General features: G+C 41.7%; 1 protein-coding gene across 1 annotated transcript; it reads left to right on the top strand.

Moving 5' to 3' along the window:
• Positions 1–21,717: 21,717 nt before the first annotated feature.
• On the top strand, positions 21,718–23,295 carry LOC133783657 (uncharacterized). The gene is made up of 3 exons (XM_062223305.1): positions 21,718–21,862; positions 22,301–22,725; positions 22,807–23,295. Exons 1-3 carry the CDS (start codon positions 21,718–21,720, stop codon positions 23,293–23,295), a joined length of 1,059 nt encoding a protein of 352 aa, XP_062079289.1.
• Positions 23,296–23,503: the final 208 nt, after the last annotated feature.

Below are 23,503 nucleotides of genomic sequence, written 5' to 3'. Positions count from 1 at the left end.
AATATTGTTATGAATTTAATTAATGCACTATTATTAAATTTTAATTTATCAATATAATTAAATTTTACTTTCAGCTAAACCAATCACGTATTCAGTTTCTGTTATATTTTCAAATTTAATCCCAATCACAGATTCCGTTTTTTAAAACTCAAAAACAGCTTACTGACATTGAATCAATCACATTTTCAGAAACATGTTTTCAGTCACTAAATTCAGATTTTCATTTCAGATCCTACTTTTCAAAAATACAGTTTTCTAATCGCGAACCAATCAAACCCTTATTTTTTCACCTTTTTTTTCTTCATCTTTTTTTTCACCCATTATTTTTTTTAGTTTATGTAAAAACAAAAAAAAATCATTCTTTGCATTTTTTTGTACTGTACTTCTTTTTATATCTAGGTTAGGGTTTTCTTTATCTTTTTCTGTTATCCTTTCATTTTATTTTTTCTTTTATTCCTTCATCTTTTCCTTATTATTATTTTTTAATAGGTGGGAGTAAAAGCTAAGTTGGAGAGGTTATTCAATGCATCAATTGGTTAGTTGAGGCTTCTAGTAATGTAAATATAGTTTTAGCTGTTGGTAATGATGTGAAGATGAAGTTGTATGGGCTTTACAAGATTTCTCATCAAGGGCCTTGTTGGATCCCCAACCAATGGCATTAAAATTTTGTGTAAGAGCAAAATTATTTAATATCATCAGCATTAATCTCATGAAGCATGAATGTACATTTTTAGAAAAAATACACATAGATTGATCAAAAGATTATACGATGACCTGTCAATGGTAAGTCGACTTCTTCATTAAGTAATGAACTCATTTGAATGTTGAGCTATATTTTTGTGTTTTATTGACATATGTACAACACCCTCCGGTAGAGAGATTGTTAATGAATTCTTAGCAAACATCATGTATGAGTTTGTGCGATATTATCTAGCTATGTAGCTAGGATATATAAGGCTAAAATTAAATATGTGGTAACAGGGTTACTATATTATAGGTAATTGGTCACCCCTAAGATGCTAACAAGTTATCATGATGGTAACTGGTTACTTATATTACATGTAACTAGTTACCCCTCACATGCTAACAAGTTATCTTGATGGTAACTGGCTCCTTATAATATATGTAACTAATTATCCCTAAGATAGTAGTAAGTTATCTTGATGGTAATCGATTACTTATAATATAGGTAACAAGTTACCTAGATGGGAACATTCAGATTTGGAATATATACATACTATATATATAAATATGTGAAAGGTAATCTATCATGTAACAAGTTACTTCACCTAACATAAAAAAAACAACGTAAAAATAAAGAGCTAAATTTTACATTTTTTTACAAATAGTAATAGTGCACGATTTTCTAGAAAAATAGTGCAGTTACCCAAAATGAATTTTCATGGTTTTCGTATGTAAAAAAAACACCCTATTACTTATCCTTTACGAAACCCAGGCAACAAAAATTGCAATAACTACTTTCCCTAGTGAATCTTATTTTCAATAAGATCAAACCTACCCTTTTTGCTAGATTTCTTTAAGAACAAAGCAAGAACACAAATGCATATAAACTAGTTTTCTTAAAATAATAAAAAAAATCTCTTTAAAGTAGAAGAAAACTTACACGAAGGAATTAACGATGTGGAAATTGTGGTGTGAGCATAACAGAGGAATTAAGAAACACCACAAACGTAAATTGCGACAAGAGAAGTGATGATTAATCCTACGATTTAAAATTAATTTCAAATGGAAGCAAGATAATTTTATGGGACAATGGCAGGAACCAATACTTGAGTATTAGAATTACCCTGTTAAAAAACAACAAATGTATTATGTAGAGTCCAAGAACTTTACTTAGCTAGTTAGATAGTAGTATTATAGTATTTATAGTATTATCTTTATAACTGTGGATTTTTGGTTCAGACCAGGAATTATTTGGACACTCATAGTAGTACTTGTAGATTTTCTAAGTTTAACCTATAGTTTAAGAATATTAATTTTAACCTAAGGTTTGATTAATATGACTGATATTAAGGACAATATTTATTATACTATAAGGTTTAGATAAGAACCAATAGGATTTTAAGCACATGTTATGTATGGGTGATTAAGGATTAAGTATTTTGAGGATTAAATTTAATAAGGGTAAAGTTTGAATGCTCTAAGGTCAGTCAGCAGCTTTGAATACGTTTAAGGGCTTAGTCAAGGCTGTTTACTCAATTTGAATTAAGCTAAAAATGTGTAATTTCGTGTTTAAATAATCAGTGAATGCCGATATATCGCAGCTATAGGGGGCGATATATCGCAACACGTAGATACGGAAAACACGAAATGATGCACGATTGCCTCGGGCATACTGGCCCAGGCGATATATCGCCTACAGGGGGTGATATATCGCCTCCTTCAGCTTATTTTGAAAGTTTTTGAATTTGTTTTCCATTCAGCCATTCAACCTTTTGATAAGTCCAGCACCTTTTTGAATGAGTCTTCAGCCTCTGCTGAACGATTATTCAATTTATTTTCACCTAAAAAGCCATTATTTTTATTCAAGTTAAATTAAGATCCTTTCATTCCTAAACTCTATAAATAGGACCTAGTACCCAGCCATTATTCATCTTTTGCTCTAAGTTTAAAGGCTGCAAGTTGCTAGGTGAGTGTGAGAGTGTAAACACTTGGGTTGGGAATCATAAGCTTGATCATCACAAGCTTATCAAACACTTGGGGAAGTAAGGTTTTATAGTATTTCAGTTCGAGGTTTAGATTGATCTTACAAGTCTTCAAGGTAACCAAAACTCTAGTTCATTTCTGTACCTTTTCTTTAAAAGTTCTCATAGTCTTCTACCTATTATAACCTAATTCTTATTTTGGTTAGGAAATCTAAGAACTTGCACATAAGTTTTTGGTAAGTATTTTTCTCAATGGTTTAGTCCTTCCATTCCTTTCATTTCTCTTTTTCTTCAATAGTCTCACCCTTTCATAATGATTATTAGGAGTGTTCCAAGGTCCCAACGCTGTCCCCATATCCCGGTTATTTGGTAAGGAAAATAGGATAGAAATTCATATGTTATATGTTTTATATGTTATCTTATGTTTCTTATGTTATGATAAGTGTTATGATATGTATGCTTGTAGGCTTGGGCATATGACCCATATGACTAACAAGCCCCAAATAGATTATGGGCATATGACCTGCTTAGCTAGTAGGACCCCACTAATCTAATGGGCATATGACTTGTTTAATCTATGGGACCCCAAGTAATAATGACCATTATAGTATGTGTATGATATAAGTGTAATGTTATGTTATGTTCTTATGTTTCTTATGAAATTTATGTATATGAACTATGTGGTAGATTTTCCTTGCTGGGCATTAGGCTCATTCCTTTTTGTTTATATGTGCAGGGAAATAGCTATAGTGGCGGTAAGGTTCGTGGATGCTTGGGGATTGTGTATCAGTGATGAATGGATTCAAGGAGTCGAGAGTTCGATTTTCGAGGATGTAGTCTTCTTTTTATGGTTTTACATGTATTTTTCCGCACTTGCTATGTAACTCCTTTTTATTTTACATTATGTTTTGTTTTTAAAACAATGGGATCCCATATCCTACTTGACATTTTATGTAAGTAACTCTTCTTTTTACAAGTTTCCTAATAAAGTTATGGTATTTTCACAATGTAAGTTTTATTAAGGATTAGTATGTATAGTCTCGTTAATGGTCCAAAAGTCTAGAGTAGTTGGGTCATTACATATTACTTGAGTAGGGAAGGTGGGCACGTATCCCAATAAAGGAAATTCATAAGTATCTCCTATGACATTCGAGCAGCACTTTTGAGGGGCAAATGTTATACCCAGATTTCAAGGTACATAATATTTTCTCGGGTAGATGAATTAAAAGCTCAGAGCCCAAGTTAACACTTATCATTTGTGTAAAAATATGTTGTTAATGCTCGAGAGAATAACAGGAGGGTTACCGAGCTAAGTAAGGAATTGGCTCGTAAATGGTTAGTTGAGTTAGCTCGAAGAACATATGCATCTCAGTTCGGATAAAAAACCATTATAATTTCAGCTCGAATGGTAAAAAAGAACAGCTCGAAAGCGCATCAAAAAGGCATCAGAAAGGATTAAGACTCAAATGTTTAAATAACAGTTCCACTTTTATAGGAACTTGTTTAGATATTTTGGTACAACTCCTTATTTTGTATTTTAAATTTGAAAGGAAGATATTTTGTAACTTCCCCCTAAAATCGTGGATAGGAACTTGTTTGGATATTTTGGTACAACTACTTCTTTTGTATTTTAAATTTGAAAGGAAGATATTTTGTAACTTCCCCCTAAAATCGTGGGAAGGAAATCCCATACTAGTTCTATAAATAGACTGGATTGTATTCATATATTTTTACGCATAATTATTGTATAGAAACTCTATAAAATTGCTTTCTAATCTTTGACTGAGACTAATCAATAAAAGTGACTCGTGGATGTAGGTAGATTTTAACTACTAAACCACGTAAAATGTCGTTGTTCATATTTTATATTCTGAAAAATATTAGCTTAATTGATCTTATTTTTAGTTGACATAAATATGCATCAACAATAATATAATAATTTTGTTGACGCCGCTTTTCGTCAAACAGTGAAAGAAGAGCACATAAACAATAACTAATAATGGCTAATTGAAATAAGACAATACAAACACACGATTTTTATGTGGTTCAGCAGTTAAATCTGCCTAGTCCACGAGTCTCTGTTATTAAACTCAAGATTATCTCTGAAAATTCTTCAGGAATGAATTCTCCAGAGTCTTCTCTCCAGGTTCAGAATTTCGGTCCTTTACAATGGTGCATGACCCCTCTATTTATAGAGAAGGTTGCAGAATACTATCCGACATATTTTGGGTAGTTACTCTTTTTGTGAATAAAATTAATGGCTTTAAATGCCTATAATCAGATAAAAAAGGAAACGTCCCCTGAAGACCAGGGGACGTATAACTGACCAAATAATATCCCACGATTCTAGGGGATTTACAGTAATAAATGAGGATTACATCTCGTATTTACAACCCTTATAGATATTCAAGGTGGTTATCATGTATCTCTAAGGCTTTAGCTTCCCAGGTTTCCCGTCATCTTTCGAGCTAGAGACATCTCCCGAGGTCACATGGCTTTCGAGATCGTATGTGCGTCGAGCTCGGGACCCCTGATCCGAGGTCATCCCTGAAGATGAATGCGTCTCCGGAGCTACCTTTCGAGATCATGAACACTCCGAGGTCACCCTATTCGAGGTTGTCTATGTCCTGCAGGCTCGATATTTAATCCTGGAGCATACTTCCAACCTTATGAGTCCACTTGTTTGCGAATCCAATTTTCGAGGTCATATTTAACATAGCTCGAAATCTGGGTATAACATCTTGCCCCCTCAAAAGTATTTGTTCGAATCCTAAGAGAAGGAAACTTTTGAACTACTTTCTTTGAGAACTGTATCATCATACACTTTTGAAAATGGACACGCGTCAGCTGGGTATTGCTCATTTTTGGTACTTGAGTACCTTGGAAACATGCTCACGATCATCCGTCTGCCACCTTTTCGGCGCCATCTTGTCATTGATCCCCATCCGTCCGATCTAGCAAGGATTTCATTCAACGCCCCAGATTAATCCCCCTTTTTCCATCTATATATACGAGACCCCACTCTTCCCCTTCTTTTTTACCTTCGTTCACCAAAAGCAAGAAAAGAAGAAAAACGAAACCAGAGACCTCTCTATAAAGTTTCTATTCTGTGCATGTTTTCTCAGCCAAAGAAACAAAGAAACCCTTGTTTGTTCGAGTCCGTGAGTTCTTATTTGCAACCTCTTCTTCGATCGACAATCTCTCTGCAATCGCCATTATTGTGTAAGTATGCCATCTTTGTTTTCCATTTTGTTAGTTTTATTCATGCTGTTCTTGCTGTGTACTAGTTTACATCCTTAGCATAATATGATAGGAGGTTTTGATCCGACAGGCTCTTATGCTTTTTAGACTTCCATACTGGATTTACATCACTGGCTTATACCTAGTTTTCATGTTTGAGTGAGGTTCCTATTTTCTGGGTTTTGAAATTTTTTTTAGGCGACGTTTCTTGTACACTAAGTTTTCGGGTAAAGAACCTTGTCTCTGATAAATGCACGAAACCCAAGACTGCCTTTTCTGGTTAATCGCCACTCTTTTTTCCCTTGATTTTCAGAATTTTCAAAAAAATTTCCACTCTCCTTCCTTTCCCGTGGAACGCACGTCCTGACTCTTCAATAAGGGCCTTAATACATAGCTTGTTTTGTTCCTTAACCTCGAGCTCGTAACTTCGAGCTCGAAACTCTTGCATGCATGGCCCTCACCATTTTTTCTTTCTCACTAGATGTCACAGAATCTGGAAAGACGGTGGGGGTCATTGTTGGCAATCCCTTACGAGTCAAAATCTCCAAGCCCAGAATCGCTGTTCGCCCGGAACCAACGTCGGATAAGAGAATACGAGCTTGCGCGCGAGCAGGAGGATATCCGAGCTCATTATCGCCGACAGATAGACGAGGTCATAGAGGGAAAGAGGAGAGTTCTTCGGGAGGCCCTCTATCCGGAACCCAATTCAGGACCTAGGCCGATTCCCCTCGACCCTGCACTGAAGGTCACCGTCGCATACCATCCAGGAGAGCTCCAATTTTCACTAATGGGGGAACCTTCTTCCTCGCAGCCGAGGAGAGAAATGTTTGAGGCCGAGCACTATTGGAGTTCGGTTGCCACAACTAGTCAGATAACTGACATCCTGGCTTTCCACGACCTTAGCCTGTCAGGCTCCTTGAAGTGTCGAGCTCCGGTCGACCATGAGCGAAGCTGTTTCACCCCTGGGGGCCCCGACGCCAGGTTGAAGTACGCGGCGTGGAGCCAGGAGCACATGAGGGCAGGAGCACTGTTGCCCTTGAAGTCTTTTTTCAAGGACTTCACGGATTTCGTTGGGTTGGCCCCGTTCCAACTCTTACAAGGTACTGTCTGCCCTGAGGTCCTTATACCACGAGATGGGGTGGAAAGGACCTTCGCCTCAAGAGATCTTGTATCTCTTTTGTCTGAAAAGTAACCCCTCCCGAGCTCGGGGAGGGGATGGCTTTTATTACCTCTCGAGCTATCCCAAGGAGAAGAAGGTCTTTGAAGATCTTCCCAATCATCCGCCTGATTTCAAAAGGGCCTTCTTCTGGACAGACGGTCTGTCCCCGTCTCGACACTACTCGTTCAGGCGGATTCGTAAGTATTCTTGTTATCTTTATTTCTGTGCTCGTGACTTTAGCTCTTAGATCCGTACTTAGTAGAAATATGTTATCTTTCAGCCAATTTTCAGCGTCCCACTCCTGACGAGACAATGAAGGAGCATAGAGAGACCCTGCTCCAACTCCCTCGTGGCAGGAGGTCTCTCTTATACCTTATACACGAGGATAAGCTCCGAAAGTGCGGACTTTTGGGGGAGGGCCAGTCCACCTTTGACTGGTCCAATAAAAAATATGAACACTGGGAGCAGGTGCCCCTACCCACAGGCGCCCTTCCTCCGAGGAGAGAAACGAGGCCACCACTTCCAGTTCGCCAGAGGAGTCCGCTGTCTGGGAATGAGGCTAATGATGAAGCCTCGAGCTCGGATTCGGATGAAGGTAAAGTCCTCCCTACCTCGAGAATGTGGTCCCCCACCTTACTAAAACACAGGCCCAATAGGTTAGTCTCGTGCCCACAGGATAGATACCACTTCTACATATGGAGTTGGGTAGATGACTGTGTCCATAGGTTTGATAGTGGGCTCGGGAAATACGACACCATGTATACCACGGACGAGGTGTGGAACGGGATAGCTGTTCAGTATGGGACCAACGATTATAGGGACCTTTCGAGGTTATCGCCCACATATAGGGAAGGCACTCCCCCCGCCTCCTCCGAAGACGAGGGAATTTCATGGTCCCCAAGTTCGAGCTCGGGGGAGTGTTCCAGTTAGGTTATTTCTTTACCTGGTTTTCTTCTCTCTTTCCAAACTTATTATCATTGTCTAACTAAGATTGGAACTGCGTAGGTGCCATGAATCCCGACCTCGACGCTGTGCTTTTTAGCGATGGGGGAGCTGGAGCCCAGAAGAGCAAACGTCCGAGAATACCACGGAGGTCCGACCGACCATCCAAGGTACCCAGACGCCACGAGACGACCCCCACGACCCAGACTACTGCGAGCACAACCACGGAGCCGACTGTCCATGTTGATGCATCTGGCTCGACCGTCCCCCTCTCGCTTCCTCCGACCGATACTCAAATAACAGTCGGTCGGCCCCCGAAGAAACCCTCTGTCTCCAAGGTTCAACTGCCGATGGCCCGACCTCATATCGAGGAGTTCGTGCTTGATGGCACTGCTGGGACCCAAGGGGCTATGCTCAGCTCGGATGTCCTCTCTCGGGTGGGTCAGAGCTTTTCAGGCTTCGGCGCCGACCATTGGGACCTCGTGCACAAGGCCTCGGACTGCAATACTCTTTACGACAAGAGTATCGAGCTTACTGCCGCGGTAACCTTCGTAACTCTCCTTTAAATGTTTGTACCTCAGCTCGCGATCTAATTCGTCCTTTGTATTTCAGGCCCTTGTCGTCTCAGCACAGCTAAACCATAAGCTGACCAACGAGGTGCACATGAGCATGTCTCTGGCCCAAAAGTCGAAGGATCTCGAGCTTAAGATGGCTAACGAACTCAAGGACTCAAAGTCTGAACTTGTAAAAATGAAGACTCGTCTCGAGGAGCTGGAGAGGGCGAATACCGAGCTTGAGCAGGCGAAGACTCGTCTCGAGAAGGCCAATGCCAAGAAGGCCAATGCCAAGCTCGAAGAGGAGAAATCTGTCACCTTCGACTTCATGGAGAGCGAGAAGGCGCGCCTTTTGGACGAGTATAAGGAGCAGAAGGAGAAAGCGGTCGACCAAGCTATGTACAAACTTTGGGCTGATAATGCTGACCTCGATACCAGCTTCCTGGGCCCTCTCGAGGCCACATATGTTGAGCGGTGGAACGCCCGTCTTGAGGCAAGTGTAGCTGCTCGAGAGGCTGCTCAGAAGGATAGTCATGCTATTCGTCCTGATGACTCCGGTGCTGCTGAGGCTGAGAAGGCCAAGGAGACTCTTCCATCTTGAACCTGATCTTGGGGAAAGCATTATTAGGGCTGCGTCCCCTTGTTCCTTATAATTATTTTAATTTATGCCCACGGGGCTGATACAATTTCTTTACATATTGACTTATAAATGTTTTACATTTCTTGGCTCGAAATATTTTGCACATTTTATATTGATGAATCAGTTATGTTTATTTATTCATACAAACATAGTTTGGATTTAGGCTCGAAACTCGATGCATTCATGCATAGTTTGTTCAAATTATCCGCTTCCGACCTCGTTATTTGTCAAGGTCGGATATTACTTTAACCATGAACCCGAAAGTACTTGTATGGTATGTAATGTGAATGATTTGGTTATATCTTTTTTGTTTAGTCACTTTTCCTCATCCTCAGTTTTTGCTTCGAGGTTAAGAGTTCGAAACTATTTTCTTTAAGATATTCCAGCCTCGATCTCGACTTATCTCGAAATAGGTTTAGGTTCCTACTTATTATTGATTAGTTTTTTGGCTAGTTTGTTCCAAACCTGTTAAGTTTGCACATCTGGTTAACTCTAAACGTTTTCGGTTTTTGATAATTCGGTTATGTCCGAACTATCTCAGCTCGCGTATTTGGTTATATCCAAATACTTTATATGTTTTTGATAATTCGGTTGTGTCCGAACTATCTAAGCTCGCGTATTTGGTTATATCCAAATACTTTATATATATATTTTTTTATATGTTATTTTATTTTTTAAGCTGATGGTATATGTACCAATAATGCCCCCTTAATATCCTATGAGTGTGACCATAGGTTATTAAATTAAGAGAGATTGCAAAAATAAAAAGAAATAACATATTTGAACGAAATGGACCTTGTTATTTGATGAAATTCAAAAACAAACAAATTAATACAAATAGAAACTCATGGTTATTGGCAACACTTTTCCTACACTACTGATAGTAAGGTCTAAGGTGTTTGCCATTCCATGCTCGCGGTACTAGGCTCCCATCCAATCTCGCAAGATTGTACACACTAGGTCGGATGACTGACTCTATCTGGTATGGTCCTTCCTAGTTCGGCCCGAGCACTCCAGCTGCCGGATCTCGAGTTGCCAAGAATACGCGTCTTAACACCAGATCTCCCATTCCGAATTTTCGATCTCGAACCCTTTTGTTGAAATATCTGATAGTTCGTTGCTGGTAGGCAGCATTTCTCAGCTGAGCCTCTTCTCTTTTTTCTTCAATCAAGTCTAAGGTTTCCTCGAACTGAGTGTGGTTTGAACTTTGGTCGTAAATCTGAGTTCGGATCGTTGGGATTTCGACTTCTATGGGCAACATTGCCTCGCAGCCGTATGCTAGAGAGAACGGGGTATGTCCTGTTGAGGTTCGAGCCGTGGTCCTGGATCCCCAAAGGACTTGGGGCAATTCTTCGGGCCACCATCCCTTTGCTTCCTCCAACTTTTTCTTTAGAGAACTCTTTAGAGTTTTGTTCACAGCTTTGACCTGGCCATTCGCTTGAGGGTGAGCCACTGATGAAAAACTCTTTATTATACCGTTCTTTTCACAAAACTTGGTGAATAGGTCGCAATCGAACTAGGTTCCGTTGTCGGATACGATCTTCCTCGGCACTCCGTATCGGCACACGATGCTCTTTACAACGAAATCAAGGATCTTCTTTGAGGTTATAGTTGCCAACGGTTCAGCCTCCGTCCATTTTGTGAAGTAATCCACGGCGACTACAGCATATTTCACTCCTCCTTTGCCAGTCGGGAGAGATCCTATGAGGTCGATGCCCCATACCGCGAAAGGCCATGGGGATGTCAACATGGTCAGCTCGGATGGTGGGGCTCGAGGTATCGTGGCGAATCTCTGGCATTTGTCGCATTTCTTCACATACTCGAAAGAATCCGCTTTAATGGTTGGCCAGAAATATCCCTGGCGTATGATCTTCTTGGACAGGCTGTGCCCCCCAGTGTGATCTCCGCAGAACCCTTCATGAATTTCTTCAATGATTTTCTTAGCTTCGGGAGAGGTTACGCACCTGAGTAACGGCATGGAATATCCCCTTCGGTACAGCCTTCCATCCAAGATTGTGTAACGGGGAAGTTGATACATCAACTTTCGAGCTTGGTTCCGATCTTTTGGAAGAACTCCGTTTTCGAGATAATCAACTATTGGAGTCATCCAGGTCGGCTCTGTCTCGATCATACACACATCTTCCTCTTCTAGCTCGTTAATGCTAGGCGCTGATAGGTGTTCTATGGGTACAACATTCAGCTCTTCATTTTCGGCGGACGTGGCGAGTCGAGCTAAGGCATCTGCATTTGAGTTCTGCTCGCGGGGAACCTGTTCGATTGTATAGAATTCGAAACACTCTAACGCTGATTTTGCCTTCTCCAAATAAGCTGCCATTCTCGTTCCGCGAGCCTGGTATTCATCCAAGATTTGGTTAACCACTAGCTGGGAGTCACTGTAGCAATGTATTGCTTTAGCTTTGAGCTCCTTAGCTATACGAAGTCCCGCGAGTAAAGCCTCGTATTCGGCCTCATTATTCGACGCTTTGAAATCAAATCTTAGAGCGGAATGAAATCTGCTTCCCGCGGGGGTAACTAAAATGACCCCTGCCCCCGCTCCATTTTCATTTGACGAGCCGTCGACGTAAAGTTTCCACAGCTCGTGGGCCGTGGTTATTACCTCGTCGTTGGCTATGCCAGTACATTCCACTATAAAGTCCGCCAATGCCTGTGCCTTAATGGTCGTTCTCGGGTGGTAGGTGATCTCGAACTGTCCGAGCTCAACAGCCCATTTAAGAAGTCGACCTGAAGCTTCTGGTTTAAACAAGACTTGCCTAAGTGGTTGATTAGTCAGTACATGGATGGGATGTGCCTGAAAGTAGGGGCGGAGCTTACGGGATGAATGAATTAGACTGAGCGTGAGTTTCTCCATCAATGGATATCTTGACTCTGCCCCCAGTAATCTTTTACTGATGTAATAAACCGGTCTTTGCACCCTCTCTTCTTCTCGGATGAGCACTGCACTTATCGCGTGTTCGGTAGTTGAAAGGTATAGGTACAATACTTCTCCCGTTTCGGGTTTTGACAGGATGGGTGGTTCTGCTAGGTGCTTTTTGAGCTCCTGAAAGGCCAGCTCGCATTCCTCTGTCCATTCAAACTTCTTACCTCCTCTCAGTAAGTTGAAAAATGGAAGACCACGATCTGTAGATTTCGAGATGAATCTGCTTAGGGCTGCCATCCTGCCAGTCAGACTTTGGACATCTTTGTGCCTTCGAGGTGAGGGCATGTCAATCAGGGCCTTGATCTTGTCGGGGTTAGCCTCGATTCCACGAGAGTTCACAATAAAGCCCAGAAATTTTCCTGAAGATACCCCGAAAGTGCACTTCTGAGGGTTTAGCTTCATGTTGTATTTCCTGAGCACGCCAAAGCACTCTTCGAGGTCATCAACATGGTTCTTGTTGAGTTGAGACTTTACAAGCATGTCATCAACATAAACCTCCATGTTGTTCCCTATTTGTTCTGAAAACATCATGTTTACGAGCCGCTGGTATGTGGCTCCAGCATTCTTGAGCCTGAATGGCATGACATTATAGCAATATAGCCCTTTATCCATGATGAAGCTCGTGTGTTCTTGGTCGGGGGCATGCATGGGAATCTGGTTATATCCAGAATAGGCATCCATGAATGACATCAGGCCATGCCCCGCCGTGGCATCTACGAGCTGGTCAATCCTTGGTAACGGAAAACAGTCTTTTGGGCAAGCTTTGTTGAGATCTGAGTAGTCAATACAGGTTCTCCACATCCCATTGGGCTTTGGGACCAACACCGGATTAGCTACCCAGTCAGGGTAAAAGGCATCCCTAATGAATCGGTTTGCCTTTAACCTGTCAACCTCCTCCTTTAACGCCTTCTTTCTGTCTTCGTCCAACTGTCTTCGCTTTTGTTGCTTCGGAGGAAAGCTTTTGTCTATGTTTAGTGCGTGGCTTGCTACATTCGGGCTTATCCCCACCATGTCTGAGTGCGACCATGCGAAGACATCCTTGTTTTTCTTCAAAAAACAAATTATTTGCTATTTTGCCTCGTCTTGGAGATGTTTTCCGACCTTCACCTTCTTCGAGGGATCAGCTTCCTCGAGTCGAATTTCTTCGAGCTCCTCTAAAGGTTCGAGGTCAAATTTCTCCTCAATCCTCGGATCGATCTCTTCGTCAATCTCTAAGACCGTTCCGTCTTTGTTTCGTACGATGACGAGTGCTTGAGCATTCGTTTGTTTCTTTCCCCTCAAGGAGATGCTATAGCATTCCCTCCCTGCCAATTGGTCTCCTTTCAACGTCCCGACTCCGCTAGGGGTCGGGAACTTAAGGGCCAGATGCCTTACTGATGAAACTGCCCCCAGCCCGACCAGGGCGGGTCTCCCGAGCAGCACATTGTAGGCAGATGGTAAGTCTACTACTACGAACTCCATTATCTTGGTCACCGAGACTGGATAGTCTCCCAAGGTTATGGGGAGCTCAATAGATCCCATGCAGACAGTTCCTTCTCCTGAAAAGCCGTACAAAGTAGTTGCACATGCTTTCAGGTCGTGAAGGGAGAGTCCCATCTTCTCGAGGGTTGCTTTATAAAGGATGTTGACTGAGCTCCCATTATCTATGAGAACTCGGTGGACCCTTTTATTGGCCAGTTGAAGAGTAATGATCAGCAGATCATGATGAGGGAACTGGACATGGGAGGCGTCTTCCTCGGTGAAGGTTATCGGTTGTGTTTCAATCCTCTGGATTTTTGGTGCCCTAGGTTCGGGTTCATAAGGAGACCCGTCCCCTGTCTTCAACTCGTTAACATACCTCTTTTGGGCATTCCTGCCCCCTCCTGCGAGATGAGGCCCTCCCGAGATGGTTATTACATCCTCTCCATCTATCGGCGGGGGCCTATCTTCTTCCCGAGATCGGGAGTTATTGTTTTGTGTGGTCGGAGGCGCGGCTACTCTCTGGCTCGTGGCCGCCTGACCAGTATTCTGGTTTTTGACATAGTGCCGGAAGTAACCTCTCGAGATCAACCCTTCAATCTCGTCCTTTAGTTGTTGACATTCATCGGTTGTATGTCCGGTGTCTCTGTGGAACCGACAATATTTACTGGAATCCCTCTTGGATTTTTGATTTCTCATCGGGTCCGGACGCCTAAAGGGGACCTGGTTTTCATTAGCCAGATATATGTTCTCCCGAGACTCATTGAGCTCGGTGTATACCTTATACACGGAGAAATACCTCTCCCTTTTCTTTTTCTTTCCTCCCTCAGCTTCGGGGTTACTTCCTTCGTTCTTTTTCCTCTTGGAGGGGTTCTCCGAGGCAGGCTTTGGTGTTGCTGGGTCCGCTGAGGTTGAGGTAGAGTTGACGTTTATCGTTGTAGTTTCGGACTGGGAGGTCGCTTTGAGCGTCGACCTCGCTTCCTCTACATTGACAAACCTCTGCGCTCGTCTGTTAAACTCGGTTATTGACCTTACCGATTTCCCTTGCATGTCGTCCCAAAGGGCATTTCCCGGTAATACGCCAGCTCGGATAGCCATGAGGTGTCCACTGTCATCCACATCCCGAGCTCGGGCTACTTCCTGATTAAATCTTGTTAAGTAACTCTTCAATGTTTCGCCCGGTTGCTGTCGGACGTTAGTTAAGGTGGATGCTTCTGGTCTGACCCCTACCATTGCTCTGAACTGCTTCTTAAAGTCTTTAGACAACTGCTCCCATGAGGTTATTGAGTGTCTCTTATACTTTTCGAACCAACTTTTGGCAGGTCCTGCCAATGATGTTGGAAATAACATGCACCTGAGCTCGTAACCCACGTTACTGGCTCTCATGATTGTGTTGAACGTGCTCAGGTGACTACACGGGTCGGTCTTTCCTTCAAACGTAGGGACGTGAGGAATCCGAAACCCTTGAGGAAATTGAGTGTCAGAAATATGGGGAGCAAACGGCTCGAGCTCCTCATCAGAGTCCTCATATCGACCATTTCCTCGTTCATTCTTTAAAAGCCTAAAGGCTCTTTCGAGCTGATCGATTCTTTCATGGACTGGGTCAGTAGGAGGTGCTGTCTGGAATTGACTGTCATTGATTGTAATTCCAGGCTCGCGTCTCCGCGAGGGATCTCTACGCCTATTCAAGCGATCCCTCAGGTCCGGATTTGTTTGATCTCCACCCCCTGACTCTGATTCAGATGATTTCGCAGGTCGGGACGATTCTTGCGACTTCCAGTATTCTTACGACCTCGGTCGTGTTTACTGACGGACCTGGACTCTCCGGACTCATCACTGGTGAAACTCATTGCTCGGTTATTTCGCGATGGATTCTTTCCACGTCGCCTCGTCTCCGCAGTGGGAGACGTTAGACTTCTCTCAGATGGAGCGCCTCTCCGCTCCTGAAAAGTCTCCCTGTTTCCTTGTCTTTCCCCCGCACGCCCTTGATCCTGATTTCAAACAGGTTGAGCGTTTCTGTGTGGGGGCGAAGGATATCTTATGGGTGACGGAGGGAACCGTATAGGCGATGGTGGCTGCCACCCTTGTCGCGGCCTAGAGGGTCCAGAATTTGCCCGAGATGGGTTAGTCGCATTCGGTGCGCTCCCAGGTACCTGAGTCCGAGCCTCTGCAGGGGTTCGGTTATTCTCAGCTCCTGCAGGCACTTCCACAGGCGGGTTAGCCAGGGCCCGAGCTCGAGTACTCCTCTGGGGCCTAGGTGGAGCGGATGGCTCTGCTGGTGCCGGAGGTTGAGTAGGCCTCCTTGTGGCAGCATCCTTTCGCGGGCGCCCGCGGGGCCTCCGGGGAGGAACATGCACGTCCCTTGGAGGAGGGACTTGGTTTTCGCGCGGAGGCGGGGGCTGAGCCACCTGCGCCTCTGCGGCTATCCTTGTCAACTCCTCATTCCATTTGTTGGCCTCTGCCAACAACTGCTTCAGTTGTCGGTTTTCAAGTTCCACAATAGGAACGTATCGCTCAGGATTGTAGTACATATCCTCATCTCTTGGTGGAGGAGGTGGTCCCCGAGAATCGGAAGACCCACTTCTCTCCTCAACATCCGGGTTCTCCATTGGTTGTTTTCCAAGACGTCTTGGGTAATTTTCCTCAGGTGTGTTCTGATTGTTAGTGGCCATGACTTTTTCAGGGATGAATGCTTAAGGCTCTCAATGAAAGCACCAAACTGTTGACGCCGCTTTTCGTCAAACAGTGAAAGAAGAGCACATAAACAATAACTGATAATGGCCAATTGAAATAAGACAATACAAACACACGATTTTTACGTGGTTCAGCAGTTAAATCTGCCTAGTCCACGAGTCTCTGTTATTAAACTCAAGATTATCTCTGAAAATTCTTCAGGAATGAATTCTCCAGAGTCTTCTCTCCAGGTTCAGAATTTCGGTCCTTTACAATGGTGCATGACCCCTCTATTTATAGAGAAGGTTGCAGAATACTATCCGACATATTTTGGGTAGTTACTCTTTTTGTGAATAAAATTAATGGCTTTAAATGCCTATAATCAGATAAAAAAGGAAACGTCCCCTGAAGACCAGGGGACGTATAACTGACCAAATAATATCCCACGATTCTAGGGGATTTACAGTAATAAATGAGGATTACATCTCGTATTTACAACCCTTATAGATATTCAAGGTGGTTATCATGTATCTCTAAGGCTTTAGCTTCCCAGGTTTCCCGTCATCTTTCGAGCTAGAGACATCTCCCGAGGTCACATGACTTTCGAGATCGTATGTGCGTCGAGCTCGGGACCCCTGATCCGAGGTCATCCCTGAAGATGAATGCGTCTCCGGAGCTACCTTTCGAGATCATGAACACTCCGAGGTCACCCTATTCGAGGTCGTCTATGTCCTGCAGGCTCGATATTTAATCCTGGAGCATACTTCCAACCTTATGAGTCCACTTGTTTGCGAATCTAATTTTCGAGGTCATATTTAACATAGCTCGAAATCTGGGTATAACAAATTTATATACAAAATATATTTCCTAATGATATAATTTCATTTTTTATTACTATTTTATATTAAAAAGTTAATATTTTAATTTATTTGATCAAATTTAGAAAAATAATAGTTTTTTTAATGAATGAGTATTCGATAAGGCCCTGACCTCGAGAGAGGACCGAGGTGGGGAAGCCATCCCGACTCTGCCCTGCCCCGTTTACATCCCTACTAAAGCAAATAAATAAAGTATTTCATTAACAACAATAATGGCATAAGCAATCTTTTTCTCACTAGAAACAAAAATTAAATAATTAAAAAAATATATATTTATCTGTAAAAAAAAATCATATAAAGCTTTTGTGCTTTAAATATATATTTATATATATATATATACGATGGTTAAAATACTAAAGAAAAACTATATAAAATTTTTATTGACAGAATGCATGGTAGTAATTTTTTTTTTATATAATAGGACTAAAATATAAAATTGAATTGCATGCTAAATTTAAGATTTGAAAATTTCTCCTATGAAATGCCATCTTTCTTGAATAATAGGATGTCATTGACCATCCACAACAGAATTCTATTTTATAAAATAAATTTTTAATATGTATACTTATTTATACAAATAATTTGTTAGCCAATATATATATATTATAATTTATATATAAAAAATATATTTAATACTTGGAATATTTAAGCTATAAGTTATTTAAAGGGGCTTAATGTGTGGGCTATGTAGGGTTTATATTGGCTCAAGTGTTTGAGGTTTCATAAGAAAATAGAAAAAATAAATTTTCTGAACACTTATAAAAGCTATAAGATTTCAGCTATAAGGTGTTTTGTGGGCAAAAAGAAGAGAGCTTTTGGAGACTATAGGATTTCGAAAAAATAAAAGAAGCTTGAGAGTTTTTTGAGTGTGAAAAAGTGAAATAATAATGGCTCTTGTTATAGGCTCTACACCTTAACCTTTTTCCTTGATTGTCTCCAACTAGTTCAACTACTTTTCAAAATTCAAACTATTTTCTCTCTTAGGTTGTTTCGTCCCCGAAATTGCTCATTCAAAGTGCTTCAAACTCTCTCAACATGCCACATAGCCTTAATTGATTAAAAAATGAGTCAAAATCTCAACTTACCCACCTTAATAGCCTACATGCCCATAACCGATCTTACATCTTCCAAATGGTTCAACAAATTTTCAACTTGGTAACTTGATTTAAGCTTAGTGTGACACTTATGTAAATTCAAAATTTAGTCTAAATCCTAGCCTAAATATGCTTCACACGCCTGTGACTAAGCTAGGTCTTCAATTTAGTTTTAACATTTAATTTAATTAATTCATAAAAAAAATCCACCTAATAATACCATAGGGAAAGTCGGTCCTACACAACATTTTAAATAATTGAGACTTAATTTAATACCACATGTATAATCCTTAGACCACCAAATAATATGTGCATTAAAACTATATTCTAATTTAATTAAAAGCTTAAAACTATACACTAATTTAAATCATATGCTAAATTCTTATAAGTACTAACTAAAATAATTATAACTATCCAAATTATAATTATTTTTTAAATCATAAGATCATATCCTTAAAATAAATAATTTAATCTTAAAGCAATCTTTTTAATTTTCACCACCTAAACTAAACTATAAACTATAAAAACTAACATATAGTCAAAATTAAGGAGAAAATAATAACTTTGGTTATTACATATACTTAACGTCCTAGGAACTAACGTTTGAACAAAAAAAGTAATGATAGGAATTTTTTCCGCCAAAATTGTTACTTAGGCATCAAAGTGTAACAAAACGTACTACATAAGTATTTATGTCACAAATTTGAGAAACTTGTCTAATGAGGTGTTATTACGTGTACCTTTTGACACACTTAAAGTCTTAGAAATCAACATAATACTTTTATATTTAAGTGTAATAAAATTTCCAATATATTATACTTTATATATGTATTGTAAAAATGCGAACAAAAAACACATATAATACATATATTTAGTGATGCACATTTTTCCCATGGAGACGGGGCCCCGCGGAGACCCGCCCCTAATGGGGCGGGGAATCCCTGTCTAAATGGGGAACGGGGCGGGGATGATTTTCAATCCCTGAATGTTAAATGGGGCGGGGCGGGGATAGCACTCCCCGCCTCGACGGGGCCCCGTTTAAATTTTTATATATTTTTGTTGACCCTTGATTTGGCCAACGACACGGAGTCAAAATAACGACAGGAAATGAAATGAAAACAAGAAGAGAATCAAATGGAAAACAAATAACACAAACGATTTATAGTGGTTCGGCTCCAATTGGATGGTAATGACCTACGTCCACTTAGTGTTCTTATTGATATTGAATCCCAATATTGTGATCAATGAACTAGGGTTCACGAGTTTCACAAGTCTTGAGAGGATTACAATCTCGGTGGATAATCACACTATACTCTTTTATCTGAATACCCAGATCAAAAGTTCCAAAGTCAAAAGTCCCTCCCTTGAGCCCTCTTCTTCTTATTTATAGGCTCAAGGGGGTTACATGGGCCTATGAGCCATAATTACAATTGGATTCACGCATCAAGGTAATACAGGAAAATATAATTAGTGCAATTATTACAAGATTTGCGTATCCAAAAGGAAATAAATAAAAGTATGCGACCAGACTGGTCGCACCTAATCGCGAGACTTGACGAACCAATAATTATCTGGTCGATAGTCGAACAATACTCATTCATTTAAAGTCTCCACGTGTAGGTCATTTCTGTCGCGTCATCATGAGCCATTTTTTAGGGTAAACATTTGCCCCCCAAGTTTATTTTACTGCGACCAGCATAAAGTAAACTTAAGTGACCGACCCTACGTATGCCCCACCAAATCTGTCAGAGTCATCCATGCCTTCTCGAAAAAGGCAACTAATCATATCTTTTCGGTTTCCCAAAAGTGGTATGACGGCTATTGCACTTACCCATGCATAGAAAAGTTACCCTTCATGATTACCTTGGTAACTGCTCCTCGATTAATATAAATAACCCCTTAGAATCATTTTTCACTTTTTACGTTTTACCTTATCCTCAAGAACACCGAAGAACAAGGTGTAAAAACTCAGAAGCTCAGACAATCTTTGACTACCCACAAAGTTCCTGCCCAGCCAAATCGACTTAGCGTCTCAGAAATTTACTCCAACCTCTATCCAAGAAAGTTTCTCAATCCTTTCAGTCGTTGGGGTGCCATGCAATATCTGTCTTTCCTTCATTTTAGATTCTGAGTTCTTGGATGTTTTTTGACTGTTCTTGAAAAATTTGTTTCGGGGTAAATGGGTATGTTGATCCGAGTTTAATATGGTAGGAAAATAACACTTTGCATGGGTTAGGAATCAGTTTGGTAGTTAGGATTATTGATTTAGGGCGTAAAATCGAAGTAAAAATTCAATTTTTAAGCTTGTAGAAAAACTGGGTTTTTCCCGCCCCTTCAGAGTCGAAAAGTTTTTCCTGGAAAACTTTTCACTTCTGCTTTTTAATCCATCTTCCAAACTATTCGCATAGAATGTAGCATTTTTGTTAGAATGCTGCTGGTCGTATAAAAGCTTAACTTTTATACGCGAGCAATGTTATTCCAACTTTATACATTTCTTGGTCTTTTGGGCCGTAGATTCTCATCTCCCCTCCTCTGTTCGCAGATTTTCATGCATAATCCGTGGGGAGGTGAGAGGCCAATTGACGATGACCTACTGGCTCAACTGCTTGAAGACGAAGAACAGTCGTTGTTGCTAATCCGAGAAATTCCTTTCTCTCGCAACCCTTCAGATAATCCTTCGACCAGACCGCAAAACATGGGTCGAGTAAAATCCACGGCCCAGAAAAGAAATCAACCAACCCTTCTGCAAATCAGCCTGCTCCTCGGGCTGAAATTCCTTCGACCAGCGGTCGAGCCGAAAACACTCACCCATAAATCCAAACAAAGGCCCAACCCCGAGACGTCCTTCGACCAGATGTCGAATGGTACGTTGCTCCTCCTAGCAACATTACAGTTAGGATGATAGGGAATTATCTCAAAAAGTATGGACTTTCTGGGATTACCCTAAACAAACCTTCCATCGACTAGAGGGTAAACCTTTCTGGGTGGGCCTACATCGCCTGGTCGAGATATCATATTGAGGTAGGGGCAACCTTGCCTCTTCATCCATTCTTCCAGGGGGTGCCCAACTATTTTGAGGTCACTCCTTTCCAAATCACCCCAAATGGATATAGAGTGCTTTCTGCTCTCTATATCTTGTACAGCCACAAGAAGTGGCATGTACCTACTCCTCATGAGGACAATTACTTATTCGATCTCAAGTCCAACCCTGGTCACAACAACACGGGGTTCTTCCATTTCTATCACCAGGAATCGACTCGCACTTTCCTGAGTGAGACTACCTACAAGTCCAACGTAGGAAAGTACTTCCAGGAGTACTTTTTAACAACCGACCTGGTCGCTAATAATCTGGCTTTCACCTAAGGAGGTAATTTCTTGTTTCTCTGATCGCTTACTTTCTTTTAGTTTTTCTACGCATTCCTTAGGATTTCAGTGCCCTTCAGGTCCATGGCGCCGACCAGCTCCTACTCCAGAAATGGAGATACGAGTAGCTTCCCTGGCCAGCATGAAGGACATAGAAAAAAGTGCTAAAGAGCTGGTCACGGAGGCCAATCTAAGGCTAGTTGGCCTTTTGGCCCCTCACCAAGACGTGAGGGAGACAACTGCGGGGAATTCCACTGGTGGAGAAATTCTTGAGCAGCACCAAGATGTGTCACAACCTCCGAGAAGGAGGACAACTGGGGTGACAATCAGGGAACCCTCCAGCACCCTGCGAGCAACCGCTTCCCTTGCTCCTTCGGGAAAGGGTAAAAAGAAGGTTTCCGAACACCCTGCGCTCATTGATGAATCTTCAGATGAAAATGGTACTGACCTTTCGCTCTTAGATAATTTGCCAATTCCCTATCATTTATTTGATGGGGACGACAACTTTAAATATACTCTTGTTTTAAATTCAGACTTCATCAAGCTAGAGAGTGAGTGTAGCAGTAGTACAGTAAATAGTATAGCGACCAGTAATTGTAGCTCGGGTATTTTACTCATAATTTCTTTGAAATTATATTCTTGATTTAGTAGATACCTCCATCCACATTATCTGACTGTTCATTTCTTTTTTGCAGCCATGTCATCTGAAGATCTGTTCAAGCTTTACAACGTACCTACTGTACCTTCGAGCAAGAAGAAGGAGAGCAGGCGACACTGTGGAGAGAGCAGCAAGGCTCCTCCAACGAAAAATGCTCGGACTAGGGATCCTCCAGCAGCGGTTCCATCTCGGGAAACCACACCACCTCCGGCCCCCCTTGACCAGACATCTCCTCTAGCTCCAACCGATCAGACTTCTCCTCCAGCACCCGATCAGACACCTCCTCAGGCACCGACCAGCCAAATGCCTCCTGCCCAAACATTGACGAGTATCGTGCTTAGTTCAGCCAAGGAAAGGTTGACTAAACTACCGAGGCATCGCCGCAGCCAAGAGGCTATCACTGGTACCGACTCCATGGAAGTTGACCATATCATCAATCGCACGCTGAATGAAATAGCCAGTGTAAGATATCATCTTTTGCTGAGCTTTGATCGTTTATCTTGTCAATTTCAATTATCAGTTAATCTTCTTCTTTGGTTGCAGGGAATGCTAACTATGACTGCCAGATGGCGCCGTTCGGGGGCTTTGATCACTCAACTCCAAACGTCTGAGGCTAAACATGCTGAGGAGCTCAAGGCGGACGAAGCCAAACATACCGAGCAACTTGAAGCAACCAAGGACAGACATACTGAGCAGCTGAAAGCAGTCGAGAAGACTAATGCTGAGCTGCTCGATCAGAAGAACAAGCTAGCAGAAGAGCTGAAGCAATTCCAGGCTGCCCTGACCAAAGCCATTGACGAAAAAGAGAAGTTTAAGGAGTCTTCCAAACTTAACTTCCATGAAGCCAAACAGCTTGAGGCTGAGCTGGTTGCTAGCAGAAAGGACACTGAAGAGCTGGAGGGGAGAATCAAAGAGCTCGAGGAGACTAATGCCAGTAATTGGAGAGGTACAAGGGTGCCACCTTCAACTGCTTTTACGAGTTTTGGAAGCACAATCGCGAGGCTGATTTCAACTATCTTTCTGAGCACCTGAGGCGATCTCAAATAGCCCAATGCCTTGCTCACTTAGAGGAAGATGAGAGAGTGAAAATCCCAGCCTCCCCCGAAATCTCCTTGGCTACGGGCATTGAAGGCGCGGAAGTGGAAGTTGGGGCCTCTTTCGATCAGCCAACACCTCAGGACCCTCCTGTTGCTTCCTAATTTTTCTTATTTTTGTTTAATTTTATCCTGTGGTCAAGACA

This window comes from Humulus lupulus, chromosome 6 (genome assembly GCF_963169125.1).
Source record: "Humulus lupulus chromosome 6, drHumLupu1.1, whole genome shotgun sequence".
In the NCBI taxonomy this organism is placed as follows: domain Eukaryota; kingdom Viridiplantae; phylum Streptophyta; class Magnoliopsida; order Rosales; family Cannabaceae; genus Humulus; species Humulus lupulus.
Note: the sequence above shows the minus strand (reverse complement) of the source record. Positions and strands in the feature narration are given on the sequence as shown.